Source organism: Mesoplodon bidens (genome assembly GCF_964165515.1).
Source record: "Mesoplodon bidens genome assembly, chromosome: 19".
NCBI lineage: Eukaryota > Metazoa > Chordata > Mammalia > Artiodactyla > Ziphiidae > Mesoplodon > Mesoplodon bidens.
The window spans coordinates 6,921,405-6,945,193 of record NC_138179.1 but is presented as its reverse complement, the minus strand read 5'-3'; the positions used below and the strand labels follow the sequence as shown (position 1 = coordinate 6,945,193).

General features: G+C 36.7%; 1 protein-coding gene across 5 annotated transcripts in view; it reads right to left on the bottom strand.

The window, feature by feature from the left end:
* BRIP1 (BRCA1 interacting DNA helicase 1) overlaps positions 1-23,789 on the bottom strand; it is a 187,126-nt gene that overhangs the window by 63,343 nt on the left and 99,994 nt on the right. For all 5 annotated transcript variants that reach the window (XR_014014065.1, XM_081220416.1, XM_081220413.1 and 2 more), the window contains one exon: positions 22,678-22,839. Coding sequence is in view for 4 of the 5 variants with exons in the window: in XM_081220416.1 (XP_081076542.1) it covers positions 22,678-22,839 (162 nt within the window). In the remaining variant the exon portion in view is untranslated. The remainder of the gene's footprint in view (positions 1-22,677; positions 22,840-23,789) is intronic.

Sequence of the window (23,789 nt, the reverse complement as noted above, 5' to 3'; positions counted from 1 at the left end):
GTAAAGTCACTTTAAAAAAATAATGAGAATTATAAACTTTAGGAAAGCATTCCCCAACCTTTTTGGCACCAGGGATCAGTTTCGTGGAAGACAATTTTTCCACAGACCTGGGTGGGGGGGATTTGGGGGGGCGGGGGGGATGGTTTCAGGATGATTCAAGCACATTACATTTATTGTGCACTTTATTTCTATTACTATTAAATTGTAATATATAATGAAATAATTATACAACTAACTATAATGCAGAATCAGTGGGAGCCCTGAGCTTGTTTTCCTGCAACTAGGTGGTCCCATCTGGGGGCGATGGGGGACAGTGACACCTGAAGTGTGTTGCTTATGTCCATTCTACTCTGTAATCTCATTTTGGTAGATACACCTGGCATATTCTAAAGGCCTGCAGAGAACAAAAGAGAGCTGGGTGGCTTGCAGCAGTTCCAGAGAATCTGTAGTATCACAGACAAAAACCAGAGGGAACAAAAAACTACAAGCTCTTGGGAAAAAAAAAACTGGACTATCCTTCTAATCAGGAATCTACACACTCAAGTCAAGAGAAGGCACATCCACAGAAAAGGTTTGAGAGGCCTCCAGAATCTGCAGCTGAGTTAACTGGTGAAGATCTTTCCCTGTACAAAGCCAGTTCATAAAAAACTGGGAGAGGTAGCTGTTTTTCCAAATGTGTAGATACAAACCCAAAGTTATATGGAACATGAAGAAACAGGGGAAAATGGCCCAATCAAAGGAACAAAATAAATTCCAGGAATCAACCCTAAAGAAATGGAGGTATATGAATTATGTGAAAAAGAATTTAAAATAACCATCATAAGATGCTCAACAAGCTCAGGGAAATGATACATGAACAAAATGAGAATTTCAAAAAAAGAGACAGAACAGAGAGCCAAACAAAAATTTTGGAGCTGAAGAATACAGTAACTGAAATAAAAAACTCACTAGAGGGGTTCAACAGCAGCATGGTCAATCAAAATAAAGAATCAGTGAATTCAAACACAGGTCATTTAAATGATCCAGTCAGACAAGTATAAAGAAAAGAGAATGAAAGAGAATGAAGAAAGCCTGGAGGATTTATAGGACACCCTCAAGCAGACAAATATACACAAATGGCAGTCTCAGAAGGTGAAAAAAGTGAGAGAAAGGTACAAAGTTTATTTAATGAAATAGTAGCCAACAACTTCCTAAAAAGGGTGGAGGGAGGGAATGGATATCCAGGTCCAAGAAGCCAACAGACAGTGAAAAAGGTGAATCCAAAGAAGGTTACACTGAGACACATTATAAACAAACTGTCAAAAATCAAAGATGGAGAGAATTCTGAAAGCAGCATGAGCAAAGCAAAAAAGGAGTGGGTTGATATATTCAAAGTGCTGAAAGAGAGAAAAAAAAAAGTCTACCTACCAAGAACACTATGCCCAGTAAAACTGCCCTTCAAAAATGAAGGAAAGGGCTTCCCTGGTGGCGCAGTGGTTGAGAGTCCGCCTGCCGATGCAGGGGACATGGGTTCGTGCCCCAGACTGGGAAGATCCCACATGCCGCAGAGTGGCTGGGCCCGTGAGCCATGGCCGCTGAGCCTGTGCTCCACAACGGGAGAGGCCACAACAGTGAGAGGCCCGCGTACGGCAAAAAAAAAAAAAAAAAAAAAAAAAAAAAAAAAAAAAGAAGGAAAGATGGGAGGGGGAGGAGTACAGAGGGGAAGGGAAAGGGACAGGTGGAGGAGGAGGAGGAGAAGGAGAAACACTTCCACAGAATAACAAAAGCTGCGGGAGTTCATCACCACTAGAGCTGCCTTACAAGAAATGCTAAGGGGAGTCCCTCAGTTGAAATCAAAAGATGCTAGACAGTAACACAAAGCCATAAAAAGTGGACTTTAAGTCAAAAACTGTTAGAGACAAAGAATAATATTATATATTGAAAAAGTGTCAATTCATGAAGATATAATAATTATAAACACAGAAATGCATAAGAACAGAACCCCAAAATATATAAAACAAAAATTGACAGAATAGAGAGAAATATAGTTCTATAACAATAGTAGGGAACTTTAATATCCCAATGTCAATAAAGGAAAAAACAACCAGACAGAAATTCAAGGAGGAAAATAGGACTTGAAAAATACCATAAACTAATTAGACCTAACAGACATATATAGAACACTCCACCTAACAAAGCAGAATACACATTCTTCTCAAGTGTGTGTAGAACATCCTCTAGGATAGACCATAGGTTAGGCCACAATACAAGTCAAATTTTAAAAGGATTGAGAGGTTCTTCTGACTATAATGAAATGAAATAGAAATCAATAACAAATAAAACTGGAAAATTCACACATAAATGAAAATTAAACAACACACTCTTTTTTTAAATTGAAGTATAGTTGATTTACAATATTATATTGCTTTCAGGTGTACAGCATAGTGATTCAGTATTTCTGCAGATTATATTCCATTATATTATAAGATAATGGCTATAATTCCCTGTGCTATACAATATAAACAACACAGTCTTAAACAATCCCTGGATCAAACCAAATATCACAAGGAAAATTAGAAAATACCTTGATACATAAGAAAACAAAAATACAAACGTACCATAACTTAGAGATACAGTGAAGCAGTGCTATGAAAGATATTTTACCTGTAAATGCAAACATTAAAAAAAAGAAAGATCTCAAATACCTAACTGTACATTTTACAGTATAGCAAATTACACAGAAAACTAGCAGAAAGAAAAAATAAAGAGCAGAGTAAATAAAATAGAGAATAGAAAAAATAGACAAATAAAAGTTACAAAACTGACAAATATTTAGCTAGACTGACTGAGGAAAAGAAGGAGAAGACTCAAATTACTTAAACCACAAAAGAAACTGGAGATATTACTAGCAACTTTACGGAAATAGAAAGGATTATAAGACAATACTATGAACACCAAATTGGATATGTTTTGGTTTGCCACCAAATTGGATAATAATCTGAATGTAATGGATAAATTTCTATAAACACGTAAGTCTAAAAAAAAAACTGAATCATGAAGAAAATAGAAAATCTGAATAGACTTATAACAAGTAAGGAGACAGAATCAGTAATCGAAAACCTTCCAACAAAGAAAAGCCCTAGACCAGATGGCTTCACTGATGAATTCCATCAAATATTAAAGAAGAGTTAATATCAATCCTTCTCACACTTTTTAAAAAAAAATGAAAAGGAGGGAACATTTCCTAACTCATTCTAAAGGCCAGACTTACCCTGATACAAAAGGCAGACAAAGACATTCAGGCAAAGAAAACTACAGACCAGTATTCTTTACGAATATCACTGCAAAAATCTTCAACATATGGGACTTCCCTGGTGGCGTAGTGGTTAAGAATCCGCCTGCCCATGCAGGGGACACGGGTATGATCCCTGGTCCAGGAAGATCCCACATGCCACAGAGCAACTAAGCCCGTGTGCCACAACTACTGAGCCCGCACCCTAGAGCCCTCATGCCATAGCTACTGAGCCCGCGTGCACCACAACTACTGAAGCCCACGTGCCTAGAGCCTGTGCTCTGCAAGAAGAGAAGCCACTGCAATAAGAAGCCTGCACACTGCAACGAAGAGTAGCCTCCGCTTGCTGCAACTAGAGAAAGCTCGCGGGCAGCAATGAAGACCCAATGCAGCCAAAAAATAAATAAATTTAAAAATTGATTTTAAAAAATCTTCAACATATACTAGCAAACAAAATTCAGCAACATACCAAAAGTATTATACATCAGGACCAATTGGGATTTACTCCTGGAATTCAGGGGTTGTTCAACATATGAAAATCAATCAATGTAATACACTACATTAATAGAATGAAGAAAAAAACCCCACATGATCATCTCAATTGATGTAAAAAAATAATTTGACAAAATTCAGCACCCTCTCATGATTAAAAACACACACACACACTCAAACTAGGAATGGAAGGGAATTTCCTAAACATATTAAAGGTCGTATATGAAAAGCCCACTTCAAACATCATACTCAGTGGTGAACAACTGAAAGCTTTTCCCCTAAAATAAAAGGTATTCAAATTGGAAAGGAAGAAGTAAAACTACCTCTGTTCACAGATGACACGGGCTTATATCTAGAAAACACTAAAGAATCCACACATACCCACACACACACAAACTAAAACAAACAAAAAAATCAGTTTTTAGAGCTAATAAATGAAATCAGTAAAGTTGCATGATACAAAATCAACATGCAAAAATTGGTTTCATTCCTATATACTAACAATGAACAACCATAAAAGGAAATTTCTAAAAAAAAAATTCCATTCACAGTATCATCATAAAATACTTAGGAATAAATTTAACCAAGGGGTAAAAGACTTGTATACTGAAAACTATAAAACTGTTGAAAGAAATTAAAGAAACATAAATAAATGGAAAGACATCCAATGTTCATGGACTGGAACATTTAATATTGTTAATGTGGCAATATTACCCAAAGCAATTTACAGACTCAGTGCAATCCTTACCAAAATAACAACTTTTTTTTTTCGCAGAATGAGAAAAACATATCTTAAAATTCATATGGAATCAAAAGGGATCCCAAATAGCCAAAACAATCTTGAAAGAAAAAGGACAAAGTTGAAGGACAAACATTTCCAAATTTCAAAACTTACTACAAAGATATAGCAATCAAACAGTGTGCTACTGGCATAAGGACAAACATATAGACCAAAGGAATAGAATAGGGAGCCCGGAAATAAACCTTCAAATATACAGTCAACTGATTTTCAACCAGGGTGCCAAGACCATTCAATGGGGAAAAAAAAGAGTCTTTTCAACAAATGATGCTGGGAAAACTGGATAGCCACATAACAAAACAAAACAAAACAAAACAAAAAAAATCAAGTTAACCCTTGCCTACACCATATATAAATTAACTGAAAATTACCAAAGTATAAGACCTAAAAACTATAAAACTATTTGAAAAAAAAATAGGGCAAAATATTCAGGACACTGGATTTGGCAATGATTTCTTGGATACAACACCAAAAAGCACAGGTAACAAAAGAAAAAACTGGACTTGATCAAAATTAAAAAATGTTTGTGCATCAAAACATACTATCAATAAAGTGAAAAGGTAATCCACAGAATGGGAAAAATATCTGCAAGTCATTTATCTGGTAAGAGATTAATATCCAGAATACAGAAAGAATTCCTACAACTCAAAAACAAATAATCCAATTCAAAAATGGGCAAAGGACTTGAATAGATATTTCTCCAAAGAAGGTATACAGATGGCCAATAAGCACATGAAAAGATGCACAACTTCATTAATCATTAGGGAAATGCAAGTCAAAACTACAATGAGATACCACCTCAAACTCATTAGGATGGCTGCTATCAAAAAAACAGAAAATTAGTGTTGGAAAGGATGTGGAAAAATTGGAATATTCATACATTGCTGGTGAAAATGTAAAATGGTATAGCTACTATGGAAAATAGTTTGGCAGTTCCTCAAAAAGTTTATAAACATAAAATTACAATATGATCCAGCAGCAATTTCCACTGCTAGGTATATCACCAAAAGAACTGAAGGCAGGGACTCAAACAGATAGTTGCACATCAATATTAATAGCAGCATTATTCACAATAGCAAAAAGGTGGAAACAACAAAAGCATCCGTCAACAATGAATGGATAAACAAAGTAGTAAATACATATAATGAAATAATATTCAGCCAAAAAAGGAATGAAATCCGGATACATGGTACAATGTGGATGAACCCTGAAAACATTATGGTAAATGAAATAAGCCAGACACAAAAGGACAAATGTAGTATGATTTCATTTTTATGAGGTACCTAGAATAGACAAATTCATAGAGAAAGTAAGTAGAATAGGAGTTGCTAGGGACAGTGGCGGGGGCAGGGAACGACGAGGGGAGAATGAGGAGTTACTGTTTAGTGAATACAGAATTTCCGATTGGGATGATGAAAATGTTTTGGAAATGGATAGTAGTGAAAGTTGTACAACACTGTAAATCTACTTAATGACACTGAATGGCTAAACAGCAAGTTTTAGGTTATGTATATTTTACCACCATTTTGTAAATTGAAAAAATATAAACACACCCACACATGCACAAAGACAAATACTATACAGTAGTATAAATGAACAAGTTAGTTAACAGTAGCATAAATGAATAAATTAGTTAATACATGTATCAACAAGGATGAACACGATCTATAGATGTTGAGTTAAAAAAGCAAGTTACAGGGCTTCCCTGGTGGCGCAGTGGTTGAGAGTCTGCCTGCCGATGCAGGGGACACGGGTTCGTGCCCCGATCCGGGAATATCCCACATGCAGCGGAGCGGCTGGGCCCATGAGCCATTGCCGCTGAGCCTGCGCGTCCGTAGCCTGTGCTCCACAGCGGGAGAGGCCACAACAGTGAGAGGCCCGCGTACCGCAGCAAAAAAAAAAAAAAAAAAAAAAAAATCAAGTTACAGGGCTTCCCTGGTGGCGCAGTGGTTGAGAGTCCGCCTGCCAATGCAGGGGACACGGGTTTATGCCCTGGTCCGGGAAGATCCCACATGCCACGGAGCGGCTAGGCCCGTGAGCCATAGCCGCTGAGCCTGCGCGTCCGGAGCCTGTGCTCCGCAACGGGAGAGGCCACAACAGTGACATTTGGTCATTCAGGTAACCAAAATATATTGCTCATATATATTTGGTCTTCATCCACTATTCCTGGCTCACAGCTCCCCAAATCCTTGGAATTTCCTAAGTGTTGAGAGTGATAAAGATGTCTTTTGTTATACTAATGAGGTGACTTTAGCAAAGCAGCTTAGGATGGGGACTAGTTGTCAACGGAGCCAACCACCTGATTAGCGGGATGAAACTATCAGTCCCACCCTCTCTGTTGTTCAGAACCTCGCACTGCGTATCTCTCCATCTGGCTATTGATTGATATTCTTTTATAATAAATTGGTAACCTAGTGAGTAAATGAGTTTTCCTGAGTTCTGTGAGCTGTTCCAGCAAATTAACTGAACCTAAGGAGTGGGTCGTGGGAACCTCTGGTTTACAGCCAGTCTGTCAGAAGTATAGGTAACAACCTGGGCTTGCAACTAGTGTCTGAAGTAGAGGGTGGTCTTGTGGGAATGAGCCCTTAACCTGTGGAATCTGATTCTATCTCTGGGTAGATAGTGTCAGAATTGAGTTGAATCTTGGACATCCTGCCGGCATCCAAGAATTGCTTGTTGATGTAGGGAAGCTCACACACACACACACACACACACACACACACACACACACACACACACACACACAGACGTTGCACAGGTTGGAACAGAGTTGGGAACCCTTTTCAGGAACCAACCATATGAAATTTTCAACCCCACCCCCAACCTCCAGGGAGGGGAAAGGGGCTAGAGGTTGAGTCAACTGCCAATGGCCAATGATTTAACCAATTGTGCCTATGTAATGAAGCCTGCATAAAACCCAAAAAGAACAGAGCTCAGAGAGCTTCTGGGTTGGTGAATGCAACCACATGCCAGAGGGTAGTATACCCCAGTTCCACAGGGACAGAAGCTCCTGTGCTCGGGACCCTTCCGGACCTCACCCTATATACTTCATCTGGCTGTTCATCTATATCTTTTATAATATCCTTTATATTAAACTGGTAAATGTAAGTCAATGTTTCTCTGAGTTCTGTGAACCACTCTAGTAAATTAATTGAACTTGAGAAGGGAGTTGTGGGAACTTCTAACTTATAGCCAGTCAGTCAGACACAAAGGTAACAACCTGGACATGAGATTGGTGTCTGAAGTAAGGGCAGCCTTGTGGGATGAAGCTCTTAACCTCTGGTATCTGATGCTGTGCTCTAGGTTGATATTGTCATGACTGAGTTAAAATGTAGGACACCCAGCTGGTGTCACAGAACTGCTTAATGTATGGAAATCCACACCTCAGGTATCAGAAGTGAAGCTGTGTTGCAGTAGATTACTGAGAGTAGAGGAGACACAAAAAAGGTGTTTTTTCTCTTGACTATGGTACTTAAAGAGGAAACGTCAGAAGTGAATTATAAACTGGGAAACCAAGACAAATAGACAGAACTAAAAGAATGAACAGAGATGAGACTGACCAGCAGTAGAGTACAGATAAAGAAAAAAGCCCAGCAAGAAAATCTTAACTTCCTCTCTTTCTATCACACTGCACATCCAATCCATCAGCAATTCCTGCCAGCACTACTTTCAAAGGATACCTAGACTCCAAACACCGCTACCACAGTGGTCCAGGCCACCACCGTCTCTCACATGAGTTATTACAGTCAACTCCTACACAGTCATGTGCTGCTTCTTGTACTCTCTACAGTCCATTTCCATATAGCAGCCAGCACAATCCTTTTAAAATTAAGTCTAAAGCCTCCAATGGCTTCCTATTGCATTAGAATAAAATCCAAATCCCTACTGTGGCATGATTTTACCATAGCTACTTCTCTGACCTCATGTTCTGCTACACCTCTCACCCCACCCCTACTCTGCTTCAGCCCAGGTAGCCTTCCTGTTGGTCAAACAAACCAGACACTCTCCTACCATAAGGTTCCCTCTGTCTGAATATTCTTCCCTCATAGGCCTTTACTCAATGTCACCTTCTCTGACAGGCCTTCCAGAACCATCCAATTAAAATTTGAAACTACCTCTATCCACTCCCCCAGCAGTCTCATTTCCCTCTTCTTTGCATCATTTTTCTATACAGCATTTACCATTATCCGTACTAGTCCATTCAGACTACCATTAGAAAAAACAAAAACTAGTAAAAAGCAAACACAAACAAACAAAACCCCACATAATCGTTTCACAATATATGCACGTATCAACTCATCACATTGTACACCTTAAACTTACATATATATCAATAATATCTCAATAAAGTTGGAAAAAAATACAGCACAGATGGGGTGGCTTAAACAGAAATTTACTTTTCACAGTTCTGGACACCGGGAGGTCGAAGATCAAGGTGCTGGCTGATTCATTTCCTGGTGAGACTCTCATTCAGGCTTGCTGATGGTCACCTCACTGAATCCTCACACACCTTTCCCTCTGTGCTCATGTTGTGGGAAGACAGCAAGATTTCTAGTATGTCTTCTTATAGGAACACTAAAGTTATCAGATCAGGGCCCCACCCTTATGACCTCATTTAACTTTAATTATTTCCTTAGAGACCCCATTTCCAAACACAGCCACACTGGGGGTTAGGGTTTCAATGTATGAATTTGGGGGGAGGGGGACATAAACATTGAGTCCATGACACCATCTAATATATAAGTACCTTTCTATGTGTCTGGTTTATTTTCTGTCTCTCACCCCTGGAATATAACTTCCATAAGGACAATGATTTTTGTTTGTTTTGCTCACTGCTGACTGTCCAGTACCTAGAACAGTACCTTGACACATAGAAAGTAGGCAACAAATATTTGAACTAATTTAATAAATGAATAAAAAAGGAAGATTCAAAAGAATGGAAGGTCAGAGAGTCAAAAGAATGGAAGGTCAGAGAGGGGAGTAAGGAGGAAAAAAAAAAAAACCCTGTAAAATCCGGTGCCAAAGTCCTTAATAAAAGAAGAGTATTCATGTGATTTGTAAGATGTCAGTAAAGATGAAGGGGAAAGAATGACATGATTAAAAGACATGAGCTCAGAGCCCAGAGCTTTTTTTTTTTTTTGCGAGTTTCTCTCTCTCTTTTTCCTTCTTTCTTTCCTTCCTTCCTTCAGAAAAAGGTGGAGAGGTTAAGGTTTAGAAAGAGCAATGGAGAGTAAATAGGATACCAAACCTGAGGTACTAGAGAGAAAAAAGTGGTCACAACATGAAAGGGTTGACAAGAAAATGACATGTCCTCTGGGTACATCCAGGTTTTAGTTCAGGTATGGAGGTACAAGGAACACTGTGAAAAAGGGGTAGGGGAATTTGGTAACTATGAGACAACATTCCCACAGAACACAATGTGTTTAACTGTTTCAGTGAAGATTTTTTTAAAGTAACTTAAAGCCTTCTGTTCAGGATTATACAAGGGCTACATGCAAATCTAGAGTATAGCTCTACAGCAAAAACATACTGATTATTTTGGTGAAAATGGTCTGTGGCAAATTCTCAGTTTTAAGTAAAAAAAAAAATTTAGGTCTATAGCTTTTCCATTCTCATTACAGGTGACACTCAAATTGCACATCTATACATCTTAATTACTTCCCCCTTGCCAGAAAATTCATACAAAAAAACCACACACACACATATCTCAACTTCTAAAATTTTCTTAAGTATCCCAACTAGGCACCTAAAAATCAAATAACTTGAAGAAAGTACACTGACACAGAACCATCTCTCAGGTTTTAAGATTTACATATATGAAAAGTGTGAGGTATCTGTTATAAAATAGTTTATTTAGCTCATAAAGAGCAAATACTATTCATATACAGAGAGACTAGCCTACATATAGTGATCAGATGATTTAATCTACTAACTGATGTTCACATCACTTAGATTTGATAACTTCAGAAATTTTTTTTTGAGTCAGATCTCAAAAATTAAAAGACACCTTGGAATGTTTATGCCTTATCTGGATATTGTCATTTAAAAACTTCTTAAAACCAGTTTCTCACTAGGGAGGCAGTAAGTTAGAATGCAACCTAGTGGGGAAATCCTGCATTTGCTCAATGTCTATAGGTTTTACACAGTTCCAGATGTTCAGTACATTAATAATGCACTAACTCAAAGCCTCTTTTTGAAACTTTAGAAAGTGCAAACTGCATTAAGACCTCTTTGCCCTCATTAATGGTATTGTTACAATCCTGGTCCTCTGGAAAATGTTTTTTAGCATGTGTTTAACTTTATAATATTGCCATTTACTCACTTTAATAGCCAGTACTCAAGTCTTAATGCTTTTAATAGGCTGCCTAAACAGACTACCATCTTTTGTAAACTTTTTCACATAACTTATTTCATAGGTAAAACCCGTCATACTTTTCCATCTGAAGATGATTCTTCACATTCATTTCATGAGGTACTAATATTTAAGAAATACCTACTTTCTTTTATTCAGTTGATATGTATCCATATGTATAAATTTTGGCACCTGATATACAGTTCCTTTTAAATAGTAATAAAAATGGAAAATAAGTGGTAGTGTATTTTATAACATTTTAAAGGAAAAATGGGTACATCCTTAATTCTTGCTGTATTCATATCTAAAATATGAGAAAACCAAAAATATTAATTTCTATTGAAACAATTTCCTATACTTTAACTATTTGGTGATATCTCAAGAGGCTGGGTTATAGCTCAGGATCAAACATTCAGTGAACATACATGCAGTCAGTAATATACTAGGAAGAATAATATGGAGGAATGCTGTCCTGAAGTGAAAGTAAGATCACTTGTAGTTGTTGGCTATCTATATGGAAATGAAAGGTCATACAGTCTCTGACAAGGAATATTCCCTCTCACAAATCTGTTATAAGAATGAGGACTATGAAAATGTTAGAGCTGCACTACTGATACTGATATGCTTATTTGGAGTCATTTATTGATATATTTTAATAAAAATATACAATACTTACATTGTAAAAATTTTCAAACAAACTGAATTTCAGAAATAACTCATACATTTCCTCACCTACTTTGTTGAAATCCCTTGAAAAGAAGATATTAAGAACCCAATAGCTATTCATGCACGGAACAAATTCTTAACTCTTTAAAACATGAATTCTGAATTTCTGTTGATTGATCAACATGGTTCATCAATGTCTGAAGTAACCATCTGGTTAAAAAGTATGTATTTAACCAGTTTTGCTACTTTAGAGTCAAGAACTGTTGGCTTAATAAATGTTGGCTGAAATCTGAATCAATAAATTTATTCACACAAATTCATTTATATGTTTCATTTCTTACCTGAGTAGATTGATTGTAGTTTAAAAGTGTGTGTGGGGGTGGGGAAGCAACTCATTTTCTATCCCTTCGTTAAAAGGCTAATAATTAAAGTAAACCAAACAAGGTCAGTGTTCCCGCACTATTAGAATCTAAGGTAGAATCCAGGCTGAGAAAAGAAAATGAGTAATAAGCAACCAGTACAATGTTTCCTAAAACCTACTACTTTCAGGTATTGCCAACCTGAATCTGTTGTAAACCTGTCGTTATAAAACTGGAAGGTGAAATGCTTTGGAAAAAACACCACTTCACAACTTAGTGAAGAAGACCTAAAAGAAAAATGCTTAAAATACGATGTGGTGAGCGCTATTATAGATGTATACGGTTAGGCAGAGGAAAGAGGGACTAACTTTTCCTGAGGGTTAAGGATGGTTTAACAGAGTAAACCTTTGAGCTGGGTAGAGTATAAAATTTCTGGATAATAAAAAAGTCAGAGAGTGGATTTCAAGCAGACACAACACTATGAACACTATTGCTGCATGACAAATTAGCCACAAATCTAGTGACTTAAAACAAGACCCACTTTTTGAAATTATTTTTAAAATTTTGGTGAAATATACATAACATAAAATTTGCCATCTTAACCATGTTTAAGTGTATAGTTCAGTAGTGTTAAGTATATTCACATTATTGTACAACCAATTTCCAAAACTCTATTCATCTTGCAAAACTGAAACCATATCCATTAAACAACTCCCTTCTTCCCCCAGCCCCTGGCAACTTCCCTTCTACATTCGGTCTCTATGAATTTGACTACTCTAGATCTCTCACACAAATGGAATCATACAGTGTTTGTCTTTTTGTGATTGGCTAATTTCACTTAGCATAATGTCCTCCAGGTTCATCCATGCTGCAGCATAAAAACAACACCCATTTTATTATCTCAGTTTCTGTAGGTCAGAAGTCCAGGCATAGCAAAACAGACTGGATTCTCTGCTCAGGGTCTCACTGGGCTAAAATTAAGTTGTTGGCCAGGGCTACAGTTGTTATCTGGGACTTGGGGTTCTTTTCCAAGGTCACTGGTTATTGGCAGAATTTATGTCCTACTGGCTGTAGGACAATTGCTCCCATTTTTCTGCTAGTCGTTGGCTGGGACTGCTCTCAGCTCATAGAGACCACCTGCAATTCCTTGCTATGTGCCCCACCCTCCCACCAGTCAGTTCAACATGGATGCTGCTTTCTTCCAGACCAGCTAGATGTCATACCTCTGACACTCTCTTCTGCAACCAGCTTCAGAAAACTCTCTGCTTTTAAAGGCTTCATATGATTATATAAGAGACAGCTAAATAATCTCCCTATTTTAAAGTCGACTAATTTCATTTGCAAAATCCCTTCACAGTACCTAGATTAGTATTTGACTGAATAAATGAGGGAAGGAGTGTGTACACCAGGGGCCAAGAATCGTGGGGGGCCATCTTAGAACTCTGCCTACCACTTTTACGTAGGTATGAAAATACACGGCAGCTGAAAGCACTCATAATAATACAATATGCCTTAAAAAGGGGTATATATAGGATGGGGGAGCGCTAGGCATAAGGCTGAAAAATAACCAAGGCTTCCAGGAAATGTAAAGGATTTTCTTTTAGAAAACTGGGTTGGGGGGCGCCTTCCCTGGTGGCGCAGTGGTTAAGAATCTGCCTGTCAATGCAAGGGACATGGGTTCGAGCCCTGGCCTGGTAAGATCCCACATGCCGCAGAGCAACTAAGCCCATGTGCCACAACTACTGAGCCTGAGCTCTAGAGCCTGCAAGCCACAACTACTGAGCCCACGTGCCACAACTACTGAAGCCTGTGCGCCTAGAGCCTGTGCTCCACAACAAGACAAGCCACGACAATGAGAAGCCCATGCACTGAAACAAAGAGTAGCCCCCGCTCACCGCAACTAGAGAAAGCCCGTGCACAGCAACGAAGACCCAACACAGTCATAAATAAGTAAGTAAGTAAGTAAGTAAGTAAGTTTATTAAAGAAAAGCAAACTGGGAATTATTAAAGGTTTTTAACCCTTGGTATACCATTTGGGTCCAATGGATCCATTTTTCATTTCTGAACATTTCTAACTATTTGTAAAGATATTTCATCACTTTTTTCTCTTAGCACACTTCCAAAAAAAACCAAGACAAAATGTACTTTAATAAAATAGGATAAAACCTACTGTATCTTGCAATTACCATATGGGTTAACTGAACTCTTCTATAATTCTAAGAAATATTATGGGATCTTACTGACATTACTTTTCCTACATCTTGAAACATTCAGCTGTTTCAATATCCTACAAATAATTTCATCATTACCCATTATTAATGATCAAATTATTCCTAATAATTCTAAAAAAACTAAAAAAATAAGAGAAGAATGATGGAGTCACCTAGGATGATGCAATAATTATCTGCCATTCTTTCTTCTTACAGTATTGTTCAAAGTATTGCATCATCTTTCCAGAAAGTAGAAAAGAAAACTGAGGACACCATATTTGTAAGCTGTTTTTAGCTTTCACTGAAGTGTTGAGAACTGAAAATTTTTCATTTATGTCCACAATAGCAAAGAAAAGGAAATCAACAAAGGAAGATTTATCATAATTATTAGATGAATAAGAAGACAAAAGAGTCAGAGCAACACTCCAATTCTAGTGACAATGGTGAAATTGGATGGTGTAAGTGAAATCTCAGACTATGAATCTTCAGATAACAATATACTGCACAAAACTTCTCAGATTCAAGAATTGATATGTGATCAATACACATCTAAGGACAAGAAGAAACAATGGTATTCTCATGCAGTGAATTATTCAGCAGGAAGGGCTTCATGACAATATTTTGTGACAGCAACATGGACTGTCTCTTCCCATCTCATTGTTTCTAAAGACACCTGACATTACTCTTTGATGTTTTTATATTAATACACCAAAATTTACTTGCTACAAAGAGAGTTTATGTCTAACCTCTTTAGCTTCTAATAATGTTGGCTTTTGTTTTTACTATTCTTTTTTTCTTACTTCTATAAATTATTCCTATAATTACTTAAAATATAAAAAAGAAAAATGAGAAATGTTGATGACTTTTTACTGGTTTACTGAGGGTTAAAAAGGAGAGTAATATGATGATCAATATGGGGGAAAAACTGGTGAGGGAAAGATTGAAGGGAGAAAGATCAGTTAAGAATAATTTAATTTAGAGATGAGGACCAAACCAAAGCTAACAGTAGAAATAGTATTTAATAAGTGAATGAGAAAACAAGCCACAGATTGGGAGAAAATACACATCTGGGAAAAAAACACATCTGATAAAGAACTATTATCCAAAATATATAAAGAACTCCTAAAATTCAACAATAAGAAAACAATCCAATTGAAAAATGGGCCAAAGATTTGAACAGTCACCTCACCAAAGAAGTATACAGATGGCCAATAAGTATATGAAAAGATGTTCCACATTTTAGGTCAGCAGGGAATTGCAAATCAAAAAAAAACAAGGTAGGGCTTCCCTGGTGGTGCAGCGGTTGAGAGTCTGCCTGCCAATGCAGGGGACACGGGTTCATGCCCCGGTCCGGGAAGATCCCACATGCCGCGGAGCAGCTGGGCCCGTGAGCCATGGCTGCTAAGCCTGCGCGTCCAGAGCCTGTGCTCCGCAATGGGAGAGGCCACAACAGTGAGAGGCCCGCATACCACAAACAAACAAACAAACAAAAACTAACAAGGTAGCACTACACACTTATTAAAATCACCAAAATCTAAAACACTGACAACACCAAATGCTGACAAGGATGTGGTGGGAATACAAAATAGTACAGACACTGAAAGACAATTTCACAGTTTCCTATAAAACCAAACATACACTTACCATATGATCCAGCAGTTATGCTCCTTGATATTTACCCAAATGAACTGAAAACTTACATCCACATAAAAACCTACACACAGATGTTTACAGCAGCTTTATTCATAACTGCCAAAGCCTTCAGTAGGTAAATGGATAAACTGGTACATCCAGACAATGGAATAGTATTCCACACTAAAAAGAAATGAGCTATTCAGGCCATGAAAAGACAGGGAGGAAACTTAAATGCATACAGCTAAGTGAAAGAAGCTAATCTGAGAAGACTACTTATTATATGATTCCAACTATATCACATTCTGGAAAAGGCAAAACTATGAAGTCAGTAAAAAGACCAGTGATTGCTAAGGGTTAGGGGGAGGGAGGAATGAACAGGAAGAGCACAGAACATTTTTAGGGCAGTGAAACTACTCTGTATGATACTATAATGGTGGAAACATGTCACTACACATTTATAAAAACTCATTCTATAAGTATTATAGAATATATAATACCAAGAGCAACCCGAATTTAAACTATGGACTTCAGGTGATAATGATGTGTCAATATAAGGTCATCGGTATAATAAATGTACCATTTTGGTGAGGAGTATCGATAATGTCCTAGGCTATGCATGTGTGAGACTAGAACAAAAATTCTCTGTACTGATCACTCAATTTTGCTGTGAACCTAAAACTGCTCTTAAAAAAATAAACTCTATTTTTTAAAAAATTACATAATCAATAGACTTTTCTACATTAAGCTGCTATCTGTAGATTTTTTTCCTTGATGATATTTTTCCCTTTATGATCTGTTATGTTACCATGATTTCCTAGTTATACCATCTTCAAGCTAACATTATCTAAAAACCAGGTAACTGAGGCAAATGTTATTTCTAAAAACTCTTCAAAAATAGTACTTTGTACCAAGGCAAATACCAATGCATTGGTATGGGCTCTAACTATTCATTTACTATGTCCTATAGAAAATGCCATATTTTTTTCTGAAAGAGTTTTAAAACGTGGTAACCCTTGAGAATCTGGCACCTTAAAATTGAAGGCAAGAAACTTAGAGAATTCACATCTGTAATTTGTATTTGTTGTAGTATTTGAGAATATTCAATTCTATTATAAAAGACAAGAAACCAAATGGATATGTGAAACTCGTAAGATGTTTAAACCACAGATAGAAGTTGGAAATGTATAAGACATGTTAAACAGATAAAATAAGTACAGTACATATGTATGAACATAGATGGAAAGGGGTGGTTAGATCAAGTAGACACTAAGTGTTCAAGATATGCTATATATACATGAAGCAATAAATAGTCAAGATATACCAAATATATCTGAGGCATATGAAACACTCAATTATTCATGAAATCTTAAGTCAGCCACCCATTGTTGATACCCATCCTGGCCCCATGTATCCCCTTCCCCAAGAAAGGCAAATAAAAGCGATAGTTGCTCGGTAGGCTAACTGGTAGGCTGGAGCTGTGGCCAAGTACACCTGCCCCTGCTTTTCTTTAATAAAGTACGACTGTGTCATTAGCCTTGAGCACTTTCCATCTACTGAGCCAAGTTGCTCAAACTCATTTCTAGTCTTTGTAGCTACAGTATCAGCAAAAAATGCTGATGTGGCAGAGAATGAAAGACAAGACATATGAAAACTGCATAACCCAGGATTTAGGTAATGTGGTCCTTCCACCCACTTGTATCCTCTCCTAAATGTGTTAACTTACCCTCAACTCTTTCCTTTTACTTCTAAGTACGTGTTTGAAATTTATTTAAATAAACTTTGTGATTCAAGAATCTTAATTTGTCTGTTAGCTTCTCTGTCTCATCACCTTTGGGATAGCCTGTCTGATGAGCGTATTTAGGGGTATCCATTGCATCAAGGTAATTTCCCAACTGATGATACCCAAATCACCTAAATTCAAAAGCTGCCAATCTGAGAGTATCAGCCACAAGGAAAAATCCATTGGTCTCTTTTACAAAGATTAACTATAGATGGATATTAAAAGACTGTAACCAAGATGAATACCTGGAGCCTCCAACTTTGTCTAGCTCACATCAAGTTCAAATAAGTTGCTTTAATATGGAAATGTGTAGTAAATTAATCATAAGTTAAATTTAACCAATTTGCCTGTTATTCCCCCAAAGGTGCTTTCTCTATGCTTTTATCCAAGGAAAATACAGTTTAGAACCAATGTTGGGGAGTGAGGGATGCACAAGCAGTTAGAATGAATACAGATGTATTACTTGATCCTTTGCCAAACTGTGACATGGCCATCCTTGACTCTAGTTTAATCTTAACTTCTCTTATTCTCCCTAGATTGTTCACTTAAAAATTATAACCAATAAATATATATTTAAAATTTTTTATTGAAGTATAGTTGTTTACAATGTTGTGTTAGTTTCGGGTGTACAGCAAAGTGAATCAGTTATACATATAACCAATACATTTTTATAAGGCTTTTTTGGAGCCAGATGTATGCATGTTATTTATAGAGGAAGGGTATACATGACTCTATACATGCATATAAAACAAAACAAAGCAAAAAAATGGTTATTTAAATAGCTACTTTCCAATTACTCTATTTTTCAGAATATTTGATCACTTACTCATTAAAGCAGCTTTTCAACCTATTCCTTCAGAGTACCTCTTGTATCTCTCTTCCTAACAATAACAGTTTAGCTCACAAGCAAAGCCAAATGTGCAAAGCAAATATAAATTATGAAATATACCAATATGCAGGTATTTGTACACATGTGCATATTGTTCTAAACAAAAAGTAATGGATCAAATTAATTTTATCAGATAACTATATTTCAAATATCCAACTCTAGAAATACTATTACGAAGACAGCATTGGACTAGAAAATCAAGAGTTCTAAGGCATGTACATTCACCAATTAAACATCTGACCTTGGCCAAGTCATTTGAATTCTCTACCCAGAATGTAGTATGTGCCCAATAAATGTTTGTCAAATGAATACATTAATGAAGGAATAAACAAATGAGTGAATAAAAAAGAGCAGAAGTTCTTAAGTACTCCTCACTTCTCAGAGATGTACAACCTCCTTATCACCATCCCAAAGGCTTCAACACCATCAAGATTCCTTTTATTTAACACAGTGGAAAAAATTCCTTAAAAAGGCTCAGTTCATCACTTAAAATAAGGCAAATCCACAATCTACCGAAACTTCAAGTGTCTAAACAAGAAAAAAGAAAAATGTTTTACGTGGAACAATTTGGTTTCTCCTTTAAATTAAATGCAGTACAGCTTAAAAATGAGAAACGTCAAACTAGTAGCACTGCAAATTTCTCAACTTACAAGCTTAATATTAAACAATATTTATAAAAATTGTAAATAGAGACTGAAACATTTTGCTTTTATTCCTTATCTGACAATGAGTGGTGAATGCAAAATGTCCCCTCAGGGAAAATAGTTTTTACTCCAAGATGTAAAAGAAAATCACAGTCTGCAATGTACAAATAAAAAGATCCAAGTTGCTACTTTGGCACCAGAGAGTCTCTTTTCAAAATGATTTAATGGAAACTTCTCTATCCATAAAAAGAGTTTAAAAACTCTTGTACCCATAAAAATGATCTCTCAGAGAGTTCTAAAGCAGTGGTGCCACTAGTTAAATGACAATAGAGTCAAAATCAAATTTATCTTAGTGGAGGAATGGTATTCTTCATGAAACTATTACAATATTTAGTAACTTTAGAAGGCTCTGAAAGGTGTGTGTGTGTGTGTGTGAGGGGAATCTAGAACAACAACTTTCTCATTTTTATCCTTATACAAATGCTGCAGTTTATAATGAAAGGAAATTCATTTCATTTCTCTCAGTAAAAAAGTAAAGTTTTGAGTAAATCATGGATTGTAATTATCTAGACATACAGGAAAAAATGATTTACCACTGCAATGTGTGATTTGAAAACTTAAATTTGTATGTCCCAAATTTCCCCCGAAATAAATTCTAATGTAAGCTCTCATGTCTTCTGCATGTCCAACGTCTAACCCCTTCAAGATGCAAAAGAGATGACATTCAATGACTCTAGGCACTGTAATGTGTAAGAGTTGACAGTGGTACAGACAAAGGCTATTACAATGTGTTGGTTCTATCGTTTAAGTAAATTATATCTACATTCTGAAACTCAGTTGAAAATACATTTTTAAAGATAAAATTAGGACTTCCGCTTTCAGCTCCAATACGTAAAGAACTCAGAAGTCATCATACCCATCTTACACCAAGAAAAAAGCTAAACAAACTGAAAATCAATGACTTGGACACATCAGAGAACTGAGGTCATAAGGCAAACTGCTATCCTAAAATCTGGAGAGGTAGTGAATACAGAGAATCACAGTCCAGAACTGCTACTGGGAGCAGAAGACACTAAAACCATAAATTGGTAGGAATGCTTAAATGATAATTTGGATTAATTGCTGGAGGCACAGTGTATACTAGTGTAATAGTGAGAAACTCCTATGGGCCACATCCCTAGGGGGCCCCCATATTTTGTAGATACTGCCTCCAGGAACATCCCCCACAAAGTTATCACAGTAAAGAGCTAAGAAAAACCCTCCTTTTCCTGGCAGGAAGAGGGGGAAACACAACCATTTTGAAATATACTCTAGGCATTCCCCATAACAAAGGCCAATCTCCCAGTAAGGAAGAAGACTTTGCCACAGCCTTATCCAAAATTGGGGAAAAGGAAAATTATCCAAACTTCAGCTCCCTCTAGACTTCCTGACTCATCTAAGGAGATGAATAAAGAGCTGAGAAACACATGTGAAGGTTATAGCCCAAGGACACAGGCCCACTAAAGGACTGAGACTTAATCAAAGAATTAGAGGATGCTTTGCCTTTCCCAATACCTTACCATCAGATCAAAAGGGCTCCATGATGACAATGGATTACAACTGAGAGAGGTGCAAGGCAGACTCTATTTAAGAATGAGTGTTTAGAGACTCTAGACAGTAACTGAAAGCTACAGGAAGAATTAGAGTACTGGTAAAAGTAACAACATACGTAAATAAAAAAAGGCAGTATAAATATATTTTTTATTTGTAACTTTTTGTCTCCTGTCTCATTTAAAAGACAAATGCATAAAGCAATAATTATAAATCTGTTTTGATAGGCATACAATGTATAAATATGTAATTTTTATTGTGCTCTGCACAATTTTACTGTGCTCTGCAACAACGATAGCACAAAGAAAGTGGGACATACTATAGCTATAGAAGATCTAAGTTTTAACATACTATTGAAACTAAGTTAGTATCAATTCAAACTACATTGTATAAATTGTTTATTGTAATTCCCAGGACAACCATTAAGAAAATAAATAACTCAAAATATATAGTAAAAGAAATGCTAATGAAATTAAAAGAGCACACTAGAAAAATGTAAATGGCACACTAGAAAATATATATCTAACAGAAAAGAAGGAAGTAATGGAGGAATGGAGGGAAAGATAACATACAGAAAACAAACAGCAAAGTGGCAGATGTAAAAATTACCTTATGAATAATTACGTTAAATTTAAATGGAGTAAAAACTCTAAAAAGGCACAGACTAGCAGAACAGACTTTTTTTTTTTTTTTTTTTGAGGTACGTGGGCCTCTCACTGCTGTGGCCTCTCCTACTGTGGAGCACAGGCTCCGGACGTGCAGGCTCAGTGGCCATGGCTCACAGGTCCAGCTGCTCCGCGGCATGTGGGACCTTCCCGGACTGGGGCACGAACCCGTGTCCCCTGCATCGGCAGGCGGACCCTCAACCACTGCGCCACCAGGGAAGCCCAGAAACCAAAATCTTTAGGAAAATATTAGCAAATAGAATTTAGCAATATACAAAATGATAATACATCATGACCAAGTGGGGTTTATCATAGAAATTCAGTGTTAATTTAGCGTAATCAAGAACATAATTCAAAAAGTCACTTGTATCCCAATGTTCACTGCAGCACTGTTTACAATAGCCAAGACAAGGAAACAACTTAAATTTCCATTGACAAATGAATGGATAAAGAAGATGTGGTACATATATATAATGGAATATTACTCAGTCATAAAAAGGAACGAAACTGGGTCATTTGTAGAGATGTGTATGGACCTAGAGTTTGTCATACAGAGTGAAGTAAGTCAGAAAGAGAAAAACAAATATCATATATTAATGCATGTATGTGGAATCTAGGAAAATGGTACAGATGAACCTAGTTCGAGGGCAGGAATAGAGATGTAAACGTAGAGAATGGACATGTGGACACAGGGAGGGAAAGCGAGGGTGGGACGAATTGGGAGACTAGGTTTGACATAAATACACTACCAGGCGTAAAATATTGGGTTGGGCCAACCTAATAGATAGCTAGTGAGAACCTCTGGTATAGCACAGGGAGCTCAACTCCATGCTCTGTGATGACCCAGATGGGTGGGATGGGGGGAAGTGGGTGGGAGGGAGGTCAAAGAGGGAGGGGATATATGTATACATATAGCTGATTCTCTTCATTGTACAGCAGAAACTAACAGAACATTGTAAAGCAATTATACTCCAAAAAAAAAAAAAGATGTTCAACAAAGAAAGTCTTATTCAGATTACTGAAACATTCAAAAAGTGTAATTTATCAAAGTGAAAATGTTTTTTCCTTTAATCATGAAAATATCAACCTGCCCCTAAGAATAAAGACCACATATACAAAAATAGCTCTCTTATATAACTAACACTGTTTGAAGACCTTTAGTCTTTTAGACTTTCAAGTAAAACAGTGGTAGAACAATCAGGCAGCATCTTAGTAAACAAGTAAAATAATATATGAAGTTTAGGAAACTGTAATTCCCCTGTTGCTTGTGGTAGTTATGCCACATGATCTTTTAAAGGCAAAAGAAAAAATAAATATTCCTCTACCTTGTAAGATGGCAGGAAACACAAAATTCCTTGGCTCACAGTCTGGCACACAGATAACACAACTGCTCCCACTTCATCCTGGAACTCAAATGTTTCCGTGTGCTGGAAGGTAGCACAGAGATTGCGACCCTTGGGGCCTGACCCGATGGTACCAACCCAAACCTAGAATATAAATATGTCAGTATTAGAGTTATGCTTAAATGAGGCAGGCTAATAAGCATTTAATTTGGGAGCCTTAATTATGTGTATGTCAAAAAAAGATCAAGCAATGAGTTTAGAGAAAATTTACTTTTAGATTGTTGGGTTTTTTTCCTATTACCTTTAATTAATTATATATAGATTTAATTTATGAAAGTTTTACTTTAGGCAGACCACTGAATTCTCTTAGGATGAAAGAAAAACAGGTTATATTTATGTATTTCCTCAATAGCTTTACAAAATTAAGCAGGTAACAACATTTTGTTAGATGATAGGAACAAATGAAATGAATAAATCAGAAATGAATCCAAAATAAGAGATGAGGGCTGGTACGTCTGCTATAGTTAAGTCTCTAAGATTCAATTATGACAGGAACTACTGTTTCACAAATTCCCTGATGCTCAAAGATCTATAATCAGAAAATCAGACCCACCAAATTTTACAGTTATGTGCAATTCCTCTACATTTACATAGGTCTAGCCTTAGTATAGTTAATTTGACTAACAGAAAGCACAAATTTTATTAGTATTCTAAAGACAATATAAACACTTCAGATTGTTGAAAAATGTAATAGTCTTATATTTGGAAATGATATGCAAGATTGAGGTACATTTTGCAAGATGACATCTGATGGATACCAGTTTAATCAACTTTAAACCAAATGATCAACTAGTAATAAGATAAACTGATAGTATGTGTTTCTTGATATGATACAATGGGAAGCAATGATATCACTTATATAGTATTCTTACCAAACACTTTAACTTGAATCTTATCATGAGAAAACAATCAGAAAAATCCAGATTATAAAATATTCCTAAGGACAACTAGTGACTTGAATTCTTTAAAAATGTCATGGGGCTTCCCTGGTGGCGCAGTGGTTGAGAGTCCGCCTGCCGATGCAGGGGACATGG